Here is a 12,063-nt window from a genome sequence, read left to right as displayed (position 1 = left end):
TCTGGAACCAACTTCCAAGGGAAGTGGTGCTGGCTCCTACCCTGGGGGTCTTTAAGTGGAGGCTTGATGCCTACTTAGCTGGGATCATTTGAGCCCAGTTTTTTTTCTCCTGCCCTGGCAGGGGGTCGGACTTGAAGATCTATAAGGTCCTTTCCGACCCTACTTCTATAATTCTATCATTCTTGTCAAGACACTCCTGGACACTACAATCTCCTCCCCTTAGTAAAGAAGGGAGAAAGAAACTGACCAGAGATATCAGTTGCATATTTGAAGTGAGAATCTCCTGAGGACTTCTTGCCCCAAACCATTTAAGGTTTGCCTACCATGTAGCGGACAGTCTGGGATGATCCTCATTCAGCGCAACTGGATTGCCAGCAAGGGCTCCTTGGATCCCAACTGAATCTGCTGAACTACCATTTTGTCTCTTTAAATACTGTTGTTCTGCATTTCTAAGGAGAAGGTTCTTCCTAGTAGGCAGGATGGGTGGATGGAAAACCCTAAAAAACCTACCACACTGGAAAAACCTCCTGCCTGGCCACATACACTGGTCTGACACCAACATAAATTGACATAGCATGGCACTAGGGGAACCACTTCCTGTGTACAGCTTCCGAACAGTTGTGCTGATTTAACCAAGGCCTGTGTCATTAACACCTCACCTTAGAACAGTGTAGCATCCAAGTTCAGACAAGCTCAGAGAGAAGAGAGCCTTTGAGAAACCTCATGGTTCTCTTGATCAGACAGACATTTGGGAGGTTGAGAGAGTTACGTGAATAGTTCTGCTGGATCTACTTTTAAAGCTAAATGGTATAAAAGATAATCCCTCACACTTCCATGCCTAAAAGATGCAAGGGCAGGGGGAAGTAATCACTCATAATGGATCACAAAATGCTTGGTGCCCAGATGCTTAAATCAGCAAGTTCCTCCCAGTACAAACTTGGCCTAGCTCCTTATCAGCTGCCTTTGAATCAGTAACCTGGGTGAAGCCTGAGAAGTGGTTCTTCTCTCCTCCATCTCCCAATGATCAAACTGAAAAAACCTCCCTTGCAGAACCTATCCTACAGCCTTTTTAGCAGTAGGAAGGGCTGAAGGAGTTACTGAGGATGGCTTTAGAGCAGGGGTGGACAATTATTTTGGCTGGAGGGCTGCTTAATGAGTTTTGATGAGCTATTGAGGGTCACAAGGGTAGTCCCACTCCTTGACAGGTGGCTCACCCCCTGGTTGCCATCTTGGGACCAGACATCCCGCTCCTTAACCCAGCCTTTGCCCCCAGAAGTACTCTTTTTGGGAGGGGGGTTGCCATCTTGGAACTAGAAAAACCTCCAAATCATACTAAACAGCAAACATCTACCATGATGTATTTTAATTTTATTTTTAAAATATTTTTGTCATGACGTGCATTTGCATAGTGTATATAGACATGGTTACACAATAGCTCCCTTCTGCCATGTGCAGGTCCTGGGTCTCTGCTGGAAGTAGAGGGGAGCCCCACTCCCTGCTTCCTGGTAGAGTCCTGGCAGCTGCACTTGATGGCAGGGAGCAGGGAAGGCAGCTGGCTCCACTGTGCAGTGCTTCGCCATGGTGAGGCATGAGTGCTGGGAGCTGCTCGTGAGCCCTGCATGGTAGAGGTAAGGAGGCCTGGCTCCACTCCTTGCTGCCATGTGCAGCTCCCAGATCTAGCTGGAGCCAAGCACCACAAGGCAGCAGTACCTGCATTGGCCACAAGCACCCCAAGAGTCCGCTGCCTGATGCTGCCACCGCTGGCAGAGAGCAGACTTGCCAACTCTTTATTAAGAAGTGCATTTTTCACACAGGATAGCCTCTTCCTGCATTAGGAGGAATCTCAGATCATCTCCCTCCTGTTTTCAGTCTTTTATCATCCTTTTTCTCCATGATCTCCAGTGTATAGATATCTCATTTTTTTCTGTTGGAACCAGCTTCCTTTTTCTTCCTTGCCAGCCTCCCCAAGCAACCTGCCTCACCCCCTTCCCAAACACTTCTCAGCTTCAGTCTGTTTTTCTTTCTTCAGTCTTGAGAGCAGATCTGTTGTGCAAGTGTGCACTAAGTGCTGGCTAATCTTCATGGTGCCCCTATTCCTTGTGCGACCCTCCAGAATCTCTTGTTAAGAAGGCGTCTCCTGATTTTGAGTTACCCAGTCTCCTCCCTTCGCTCCTCCATCATGACTTCAGTCTTTATCCAAACCCCACCATAGCCTCCAACTGCATGCTTAGGTCTCAGATTTTTCTCTGGCAAACTCTTTACATATAAATTGTTATTGTGTTACTACTCAAAGATACAATATATGTATCTTGCAACTCCTAAACCTTATCAGGTTCATAATCCTCTCTCTTCTTTAGGTCATCTTCAAATACTGCTTAAGACACTATCATTGTCCTCTTTTCCTGATCTTTTGCCTTAAAAAAAGAACAAATCCTGTGAACTCATTTGTACAATGACTAACAAGTGGCTTATAAACCCTTTTCCCTTCATCAGCTCTACCCTGTGTGAAGGCCTGGCAGCTACCAGTCCACCACCAGCAGTGATCACAGGCAGGAAGCCCCCAGAACACACATATGCATAGCTGGAAGGCTTCTGGCTCCAGTCTCAATAAATACTCCACCAGACAAAGTCATTTATTCCACAAAGAACTCACTCCCTTCCCACCTAGAAGTCCTGCACAAACTCCACCTTGCATTTTAACAAGTGATGAGCAAGTTTTACATACCCCTGAACAACATGGCTCTCAATTCAATTTGGTTCAAATTAAAGTTTAAGAAATCCTTACTATTCCAGAATGTGTCACAGTATTATGACTGCTCTCTACCAAGGCAATCACTCATGAAGTAACTCCTTGTCTGTCTGTCCCAGGTCTTGACTGATGACTAACGTTCCTCCCATTATCTTCAGCAGCATATGTTCAACATCCATCTTAGTTAAGAAAGTTTGTCCCTAAAGAAGCCAAAATACACTAAACCTAGATTAAAGATTAACCCCCCCCCCCCCCCAAGAATCACATACATATGCACACTCCCCAGCAAGTCTTAGTAAGTGAGCAGGCAATACCACACTATTTTTACTTTGGCATCCACTTTATGGTGAACCTACCCGTGAACAAATGATTATAATTGACAGTCATTTATTTAGAGATCAATACTAAAACTTCAAAAAGTATCACTGAAGTTGAAAAATTTGGCTTCAGCCTTTCACTGAAAAGAAATGTAACTTATCTATTACAATATTATTATTGCAACATTTTTCCTACATTCCCAAATTTAAAGAATAGACATTCCTTGCAAGAAGAGATCTTTGGTAAGAAATTGACTTCTGTACAATTCAGATGAGCTTTCAGATGTTTTTGCTGAGATCAGAATACTACAAAAATTCAGAGGTCCAACATATGACATATTACAACCATTAGTGTCCAATATATACAGTAACAACGCTCTGGAAGCTGACTGTTTACTACTAAGGGAAGACAGCTTTTCATTTATCTGTACAAGCGTTCTTATTTGTAGAACTAACTGAACTCCCTGATTTTCCAAGCTAAAACATTATGCACATTTTGCTATAAAGAGGTCCCAAAACTACTTGCATTTCAACAGAGGCTCATGAAATGCATGGTATGGTAGAGCTTACCAGCTACTGGGCATAACAGACATCTTATTAAAATCCAAACTAGCAAGAGAAGGTGTCTGTCCAATATGAATGGTACCCGGTCTACAAGTTTTGTAAAACTGAGAAATGACGTTTCATCCATCTTGCTATGACAATTAGTATAGAGATGGGAGCTATTTCCATTTCCATGGTAAGTTAGCATAGCCTCAAAAAAGAAGTAGTGAAAATCACTTACTGATGATGTTTCCTTACATAGCATCAACCTAAGACTAGGCACTTTTTAAAAAGAAATGCATTCGTTTGCCTGTTGCAATAGTTAACTGTGATATTAAAAGTCAATCATGACAACAACAACAACAGTAAATATTAGTGGTTTAAGAAAACTGTATATTCCACTGAGCACAGTCAGGATCATACTTGTTGCTGAAGTCTTCCGCATAGATAGACATGAAGGAGAGGAAAATGCAGGTAACTATTATGGCTAAGAGAAAGACAGTTAAAACCACTGAGGGTTGCTAAATACTGCATGTTGCACTAAAAATATGTGGAACACTAAATTATCAAAAATGTGTTCCTCGAATTCCTGAATCTGATCATAGGGAAAATTCACAGATTTCTCAATAAAACATTTCCAGAAAGATACTCTTTGGTGTTGAGTACAGTACTGCAAGCATTCTTTGTTAAAAAGAAAAAGTGAACAAATCGTGGCCAAACCTGACCTCTCCCTCAGTTTCTGGTTAGCTTACTTGTGCCATGATTAAAGTCTCAGATTATAGAGAAATTGCACAAACGAATAATTAAGTGTAAATAATAATAATAGAATCCTCTCCAATTCCACCTGGATTATTAAGGGAAAAAGGAGGAGTAATGCCACCAAGAAGACAGTTACGATAAGCAATCAGATTTTTTTTAGGGATACCAATAAAATAGCGGTGTTAAAGAGTCTGAATCAGAAATGAATAGACAATACAACCTCAAAGTTAATTAAACAGATTTGCTTCACCTCAGCTAAAAGGTGGTTTTTGGGGACTAACATACTTCATGGAATGGAAGCACAATCCAGGCCATGATATTTACTGTACAGAGCACCAGTTCTCAAACTGAAGTTGTGACTCGTAAAGAAGAGGGTCACTAGTGTCACAGACATTCAGCTGTGTAGACAGGCTCACAGCGAGTGGGATCGGAGGCCCAGAAAAACAGGGTATTGCTGCCGCAGAGGCAAAGAGCCATGCACCCTCAAATATTATAACAAACTTATAACCTGGAACTTGTATCACACGCTTCAAGAAGTTACATATATCTTTTCACCACCTAAATAACCCAATGCCACCCAGATGAGAGAGCAGGGTAAACAGTAAAATGACTGCTCTTCCCAACTGCTAGTCCACTGTACAAATAAAATGTGTGAACAAAGGGAAGTAGGAAAGTGGCATTTACTTAGTCCAAAGGAACACAGACATTAAGAAACATTTGGATTAGCTGCTGAATCTCTGTACTGGCAGAGGCAGGGATGTCTGCAAACCCTGAAAAGACTCCTTGTCTCCAAATAAATCCAGTAAGATGGAGACGGACGCAGATGAATGAAAACATCTTGTTGCAAGCAAGCCTAGCAACTGAAGAGCCAGGCAAAGGACAGATGAACCTACCAGTCCAGGTTGAAACTTGTTCTCTGAGGCTAGGAACAAATATTGCACTTATCCTTGGGTAAGCTGTACCCGCACTGGTTCTGGAATAAATATATCCTGGGATATTTACAGACATACTTTGCAATATTCCAGGATAAGCTGTTACTACCTTTTATCTTGGAAACTTTAGGATTTATCCCAGGACAATGGACAAGGACATCTGGACAACTGCACTTTGTCCTGGGATACAATAGCTTATCCCAGGATAAATGTGACATCTCTTTGCAGCCTGAGACTTTTTAGAACAAACCCTTTCAGAATGACACCAACACTTTTCATGTAGGTGGTATCTTGAGAGACTCGGTGTTAAAAAGCTTACTTTACTGACCTAGCTGGTTACTAGATCACGAGCTGAACATTGCTGAAGCAGTTTCTGGTGCTCTAAATTTACAGAAGTTAGATTTTGAACTATAAAGCTCAAAGTAGACCAAAAGTGCCTCTCTTCCTCATACTATACTGCCAGATCCAATAAAAGATATTACCAAACAAATCCTGCTTCTCTCTTGGTTACACTCAGCTGAGGTCCTCAGAAAACCTTTCCCTTGACCTGAAAGGGAGGGAGGTGGTAGCAGAGACCTCAGTTCTAGGAGACCACTTCCTTCACTCACCTAAAATCCAGAAAGGTCTAGGTCTGTTTACCAGCGGGGCATAATGTGTTTGATTTGCTGAAATAATGAAGCTGAATTCTGTTGACAGTTTAATTCCATTTCCCTGACAGACAAGATGTCTACAGCCTTATAAAGGCACCCCTATTTAAGTCCCCAGCTCAAGCCCAGTATTCATGCTACTAATGGATGGGACTAGTTACCACTGAATCGTTTTTCCATTGCTGGATAATCGAGTATTGAGATGACTGAACTTCCTTACTCCAGGTTTTGTTTTTTTTTAATTAAACTGGGGGGGGGGGGGAATCCAACTGAAAAAGCCATTCCACTTCCATTCTTTAAAAAGAAAATCACAAGGCCACCAGCTCAGCTTAAACCATAAGACAAAGAACGTAAAGAACAATAAAGAAGGTGATGGTAAAAAACCTCCTCTTTTCATTAAGCCCACATCTGCCACATGCAAACATACTATTGATGGTGTACTGAGAGTTTCCATAGCTCTTAAGTGTTTTGAGTGCAGTACAGATATTAAGCAATAGGTCAGCAACCCGTGGGCAACATAGAATTGTGTGTCATTAGAACTACGAGAACTGTGTTTTATTTAAAGATCATTTTACAGGAGAAATTTCAAAGCCATGATAGTCTGCTGGTGATGTCAGAGTTGTGAAATACACCTCCGTAAGTTTACGATGCCTTTGGAATTGGGAATATTTATTAAATCTATATTGAGAAACATGCACATGCGAGTGGGGGGGGCAAGGAAGACATTCAGGAATTATAGTCAGTTTTTCCTCCACCCAATGCTCCACATTCCAGTAATCTGCACTGCTATTAAATTTAAAAAAATAAATTAATGAGCAAATGCCAAAAATGCGCCTTTGTTTCAAAATTCCTTCTCATATATTCTAGGTCCTATGAACCAGTAGGAAAACTGGCTAATGTCTTTGCTAACATTGTTTAGGGCTGGTTTTTGTTTCCAAATTAATCCCAAAAAAAATTAAGACTGCTGAGCAGAGTGCCAGCTCCTCAAATTGAAGCCACTGATGCTTTTCCTGGAAAATACTAAAGCTTGCATTTTTTTTCCACCAAAGTCTTTAATTTATGTTCTTCAAAACTGGTCAGTTTATCACAGGTTCTCTCTGACTTTTCCTTTGGAATGAGAATGAATATTCAAGGGAACAACCATAATTACAAATGGCATGAATTAGATACTATTAGATGTAATGTAGTCAACTATATTAACTACTTCCCTCCTGATGCAAACAAAAAGCCATCCAGATCCAAAACAACCAGCATCTCAGGAATGACAGAGTCTAGGATTAAGGCATAGTAACTTTACATTCTATTGATTGCATGCACTTGAAGTAGGAAAAGCACCTACAGCTACCTGCTTTCTTCATTTGAGAAATGATTTCGAGTCAGAAAAGATGGGAGGAAGCAAAAATGTAATAGTTTTACTATAAAAAGACCCAGTATACTGTATTTCAAAAGTGAAGTAAGAGTAGACTTAATAAAATTAATACTTTACTTCTGTTACCTTATGTGGTGTCTTTGTATATTAATGCTGCCTCTAATTAAAACAAAACTATTCAACAGCTAAACTTTTTAGTTTGCCAGCTCTACTGGCTGTGAGCTCTTACAAGGGTACAGCTGTGACAAACAGAAGGGATGATACTGTCTTAACCCTAATCAAGAATAATATTTCAACCCCAGCATGAAAAATTATTGAAACCCAAGGATTAGTAATTTTTAGATACTACTTCATTTGCATGCAAATTAAAAACAAAACAAAACAGTAGATCAAGATGAAGGAATGCAGGAGTTTTCAGAGTTCCCTGTGACACGAAGCCCGTCCTCCCTGGATTCTCAGATTAATAGAAGGATTTCTTTGCGTTAGGAAAGGACTGTCTGAATGTATCCAAGCACAAAAATAAAACTTGCTTATGTAAGCACAAACTGCAACTAAGTACAATGGTGCTGCCCCCTCTACCCGTTAGGCAATCTCACAATTTGTGATATATGCTTCAAGCTACATACAACCTTTTTTACTTGTTCAGTCACAAAATGTGTGCCTGGAGTCAGGAGACAGGATTGCAACACATTTAAGAATACTCAAATCAGCCTTAATCTAGATAGTCTGTATACAAGCAGCAGTAAAACTGCAACAGTGCAGACATGAGAAGGCCAAATGGAGCCCTGGGACACTTCAAGCCAGGCTACCACATCTTCACAGCAATCCAAGATGTTTGCTTAGAACTAAATTTGGGTATGCCTGTAGAAATTTAGTTCTAAGCAAACAGCCTAAGAAAGGCAATTACTGCTTTGCAATATAATTCCTGAAATTTTTCCATTCAAAATCCTCAGCTTCAGTGACACAAGATTTCAGCAGTAACTTATCCAAAATCTCATTCCTGGGCAACCCTGGACTTTTCACTTCTGTGATCCAGTGGTACTCAAACCTTTTTGCACCCCCTCCCAGGCCAAATACGTGAATCGGACCCTGCACACCAGGATTGGGCCTCTGCACCCAGATCCAGACTATACCGCCCTCCTTGTGCCAGCATCAAGATTGAGGGGACCTTGTACCATCTCTGCCTGGCCCCATGCCACCACTGTGTGTGCCAGATCTAGCGTGCAGGGCTGCAGCCTGCTGCACTCCCCACAGACCAACAGGAAGCCCTATAGGCCAGATGACAAGGCACTGGGGGGCTGGATCTGGCCCACCGGCTGGGTCTTGTGTACCTCTGCTTCAGTCGACTCTTACGACTATCATCTGACAAATAAAGTTTCAGTGTAACTTTAGTAAGTGATTTTGTCCATCTCAATATGAACGGCATGATTTCAGAAAGGTTACAGAATTTATTTGATACTCATTTAGCTTAGTTTAGCCATCATGTACAAAGTAGGCTAAACATGCTGACAGATATTTCGTCATTAATGGATTATTTATAATAGCCATCTCATTCAATAGGGCTTGTTTTATTTCAAGCAATGCATCACTGTAATACTCGAAACCAAAAAGATAATAAGGAATAGCAAAAAAATTACACAAAAAGAACATCAGAGTGGGTGACTCACAAAGTCACTGTATACCTGGAAGTGCATAACATCTTCATTAACTGTAGTCTGAAACAGCAGAAGTGGGAACAGCTATCAGACATGTTGGCAGGTAAGCCATTCAGTTTTCTGACACCCCCAGCAATAATTCCAAACGAAACTTTTTACAGACTATGAGAAGCCTTTCATGAGATTTGGAACTTGCAATATGCAAAGATTTCCTCGGTCTTCATATATTTGAGACGCTTCTTTAACATGTACCACAGTGGCAACTCCTTGTACTCTCCACTTTCCCTTTCCAGGTGGGTGTGCTGAAGTCATGGAGCTTGTGTACTCATACCAGAACATTAACACTACTGCTTTTCACTTCAAATCATCAAAAAGTTTCAAAAAGTTACTTTGAAACTTAGCCTTCATTAACAAGCAAAACCCTCGTTAACCAATGACTATTTACTTTAAACCAAAGCTAAACTAATGTATTTGAAGATTGTCCCACAAATGCCAGAAAAAGCTAGCCTGGCTCTAAACCATCACCTGTACTAAATGGAAAAGTAAATTTTGGATCACAGATTTACTCAGTTAAAAAACAAAATGATGAAAGTATGTCCTCCCAAAAGGGTGGGGAAAGAAATCTAACAACTCAACTTTAATACCGAATTTGCAACAAGATACAGGAAAAGCAAGAGGCTGAGAAGTCTTAACAGAAAAGTGGAAGTTTTGATAATGGAGGAAAACAAGACTGTTGACATCAGCCAACATATACAAATTCCATTATTTTCAGACAACAAAATTTGAGGCTCATCTAAATCAATACAGACAGTAGATTTCCAAGCAATAAGCACTTTAGAAAGAATGCACTCTAGACCACTGAGAGGGAAGTAATCTACTCTTCAGAAAGAAATTTAGTCATGGTAGGAAATGAAAATTGACCACTTAATCCCTGAGATTTACACGGCATTTCTCCCATAGATCTCAGTATTGTAGAAGCTTAACAAAACAGCTATTTGACAAAGCTATGGGGGGCATGAAAAAAGAGCTAAATGTGCAGCCCTACTAGCAAGAAGAGTTAATATTAAATTACTGAATACAAGTCACCTTCACCAAACGTGAACAATACAAAAAAAAAATTCAGACAGATGCTGTCCAAGTGGCAGGCAGGTCAAGCCAGGGGGGAGTAGTAAGGGCCAGAATGAAAATCTAGTACGACTTGGGAGACCTAGGCTCATTCGAAGTTATTACAACTATGTAAAATTATGACCTCTCTCTCTTCATAGAGCACCATACAAGAGCCAAGTGTTAGGATTAAGCCAGAAATCTCCATGCAGGTCTAAAATAAAGCAATCCCAATGTATTTCCTATTCTTGCAGACCCCTTCACTAAAAGCTGCCTCTTACCAGTACTTTAAGATATGTTTAAGTCAGGTTAAGGCATTAACCCAAGGCTCACACTTGACTTTTGAGTATATCTGAAAGCCTAATACTTCTTCTTACTCAAATCTTTTACCAAAATACTGGAGGAAGAAAAAGAAAGATGTGGTAGAGCTATTTTTTCCAGTCTAAGGGCTCCTTGTGCATTGCACTTACTAATTTCTTCCTGTTCCAAAAGAGGAATGAGTCACCCCCTGGAACCGGTGACCACAGGGAAGTCCCTCCTGTCAGCTGCCCACCCCTCAGCACCCATGGCCCAGGAGCATGCCTCACGTTCTATAATGCTCCTGAAAAATATCAAGGGACAGGAATGATCTCCTAATGGAAGATGAAGCTTTGGATGGTACAATGGAGTTCACCAACCGTAGCTTCCACCAAGCACTTGGTAGATGTTTCCTGCAACCACAGCTGGAACCAAACGTGGATGCAATTTTCCTTATTTTGCGATGCATACAAGCCCCTACCTATATTTGGCAGTGAATCCCATAGACCTGCAACCCGGCTCCATTCAGAACAGAGAAAGATCCTATACCGTTACTTTTAAAAGCAGAAGTTGCCGTCACACAAGCTTGCCTGTAGGAAATACTATGGTGGCTTATCACCTGCTCGGGAAGGGGCCCATAAAATGACTACACCATGAACTGTACAGGGGAAAAAAATCCAGACCCACCAAAAAACAAAAGCTCAGGGACCCACCCTACCCTTTTTTTATGGAGACAGACAGAAGCAATAAAGAAAGTAGTGCAGGCGAGCCCTATCTGCCACAGCCTGCGCACTTCTCCTACACCCCGGGGGGAATGCCTTGCTGCTCCCCTTTATAGATTCATAGATGCTGGGGTTGGAAAGGACCTCAACACATCATCGAGTCCAGCCCCCTGCCTGGGCAGGAAAGAGCACTTGGGCCCTATGACCCCAGCCAAATGCCTAGCCAGCCTTCTCTTAAAGACCCCCAAGGTAGGAAAGGGCACCTTCTCCCTTGGAAGCCCATTCCAAATTTTGGCCACCTGCACAGTGAAGAAGTTTTCCCTGATGTGTAGCCTAAATCTTCTCTCCGTCAGTTTGTGACCACTGTCCCTTGTTACCCCAAGATGTGCCTGGGGAAACAGAGCCTCTCTGGCCCCTTGCCGCGTCCCCTCCGAGCTGCCCTTCAAAACAACGTCAGCCCGAACCCCACCGCACTTTTCTACAGGGACAGGCCGATTCCCGGGATCGGGACCTCCTTCCCCGCGACAACACACACACACACACACACACACACGTGTGTCACGGCAGGCTCGGGGCACCGTAAAGACGCGCTGCCCAACACAGAGCTGCGCAGCGCTGTCAGGGAAGAGACCCCTTCTTCCCCCACCCCGCTTCCAAACCGGGAGGACGAGGCTGGGGCCGGGCCGGGCCGCGCCACGCACCTTGAGGATGTTCTCGTAGATGGTGGCTCGGAAGTCGAGCAGCGCCTTCTGGTCGAACTCGCGGCCGTGGATGATGCGCATCTGCTTGAGAAAGGTGGACTTCCCGCTCTCGCCCGCGCCCAGCAGCAGGATCTTGACGAGGCGCCGCACGGCCCGGCGCTCCCGGGCCAGCATCGCGTCGATATCCCGGCTACGCCGCCGCGCCTCGCGCTCCGCGTCCCGGCCGCGCTCCTTGGCCTCCCGCCGCGCCTCCCCGCGCCCCCCGGCC

At 42.8% G+C, this 12,063-nt stretch overlaps 1 protein-coding gene across 1 annotated transcript in view; it reads right to left on the bottom strand.

The window, feature by feature from the left end:
• Nucleotides 1-12,056, bottom strand: part of GNA12 (G protein subunit alpha 12) — a gene marked incomplete at its 5' end in the record, with an annotated part of 55,590 nt that extends 43,534 nt beyond the window's left edge. The window contains one exon of the mRNA XM_019542023.1: nucleotides 11,796-12,056. Within this exon, the coding sequence (XP_019397568.1) occupies nucleotides 11,796-12,056 (261 nt within the window). The remainder of the gene's footprint in view (nucleotides 1-11,795) is intronic.
• Nucleotides 12,057-12,063: the final 7 nt, after the last annotated feature.

Source organism: Crocodylus porosus, unplaced genomic scaffold (assembly GCF_001723895.1).
Source record: "Crocodylus porosus isolate Cpor-Errol unplaced genomic scaffold, CroPor_comp1, whole genome shotgun sequence".
Taxonomy (NCBI): domain Eukaryota; kingdom Metazoa; phylum Chordata; order Crocodylia; family Crocodylidae; genus Crocodylus; species Crocodylus porosus.
Note: the sequence above shows the minus strand (reverse complement) of the source record. Positions and strands in the feature narration are given on the sequence as shown.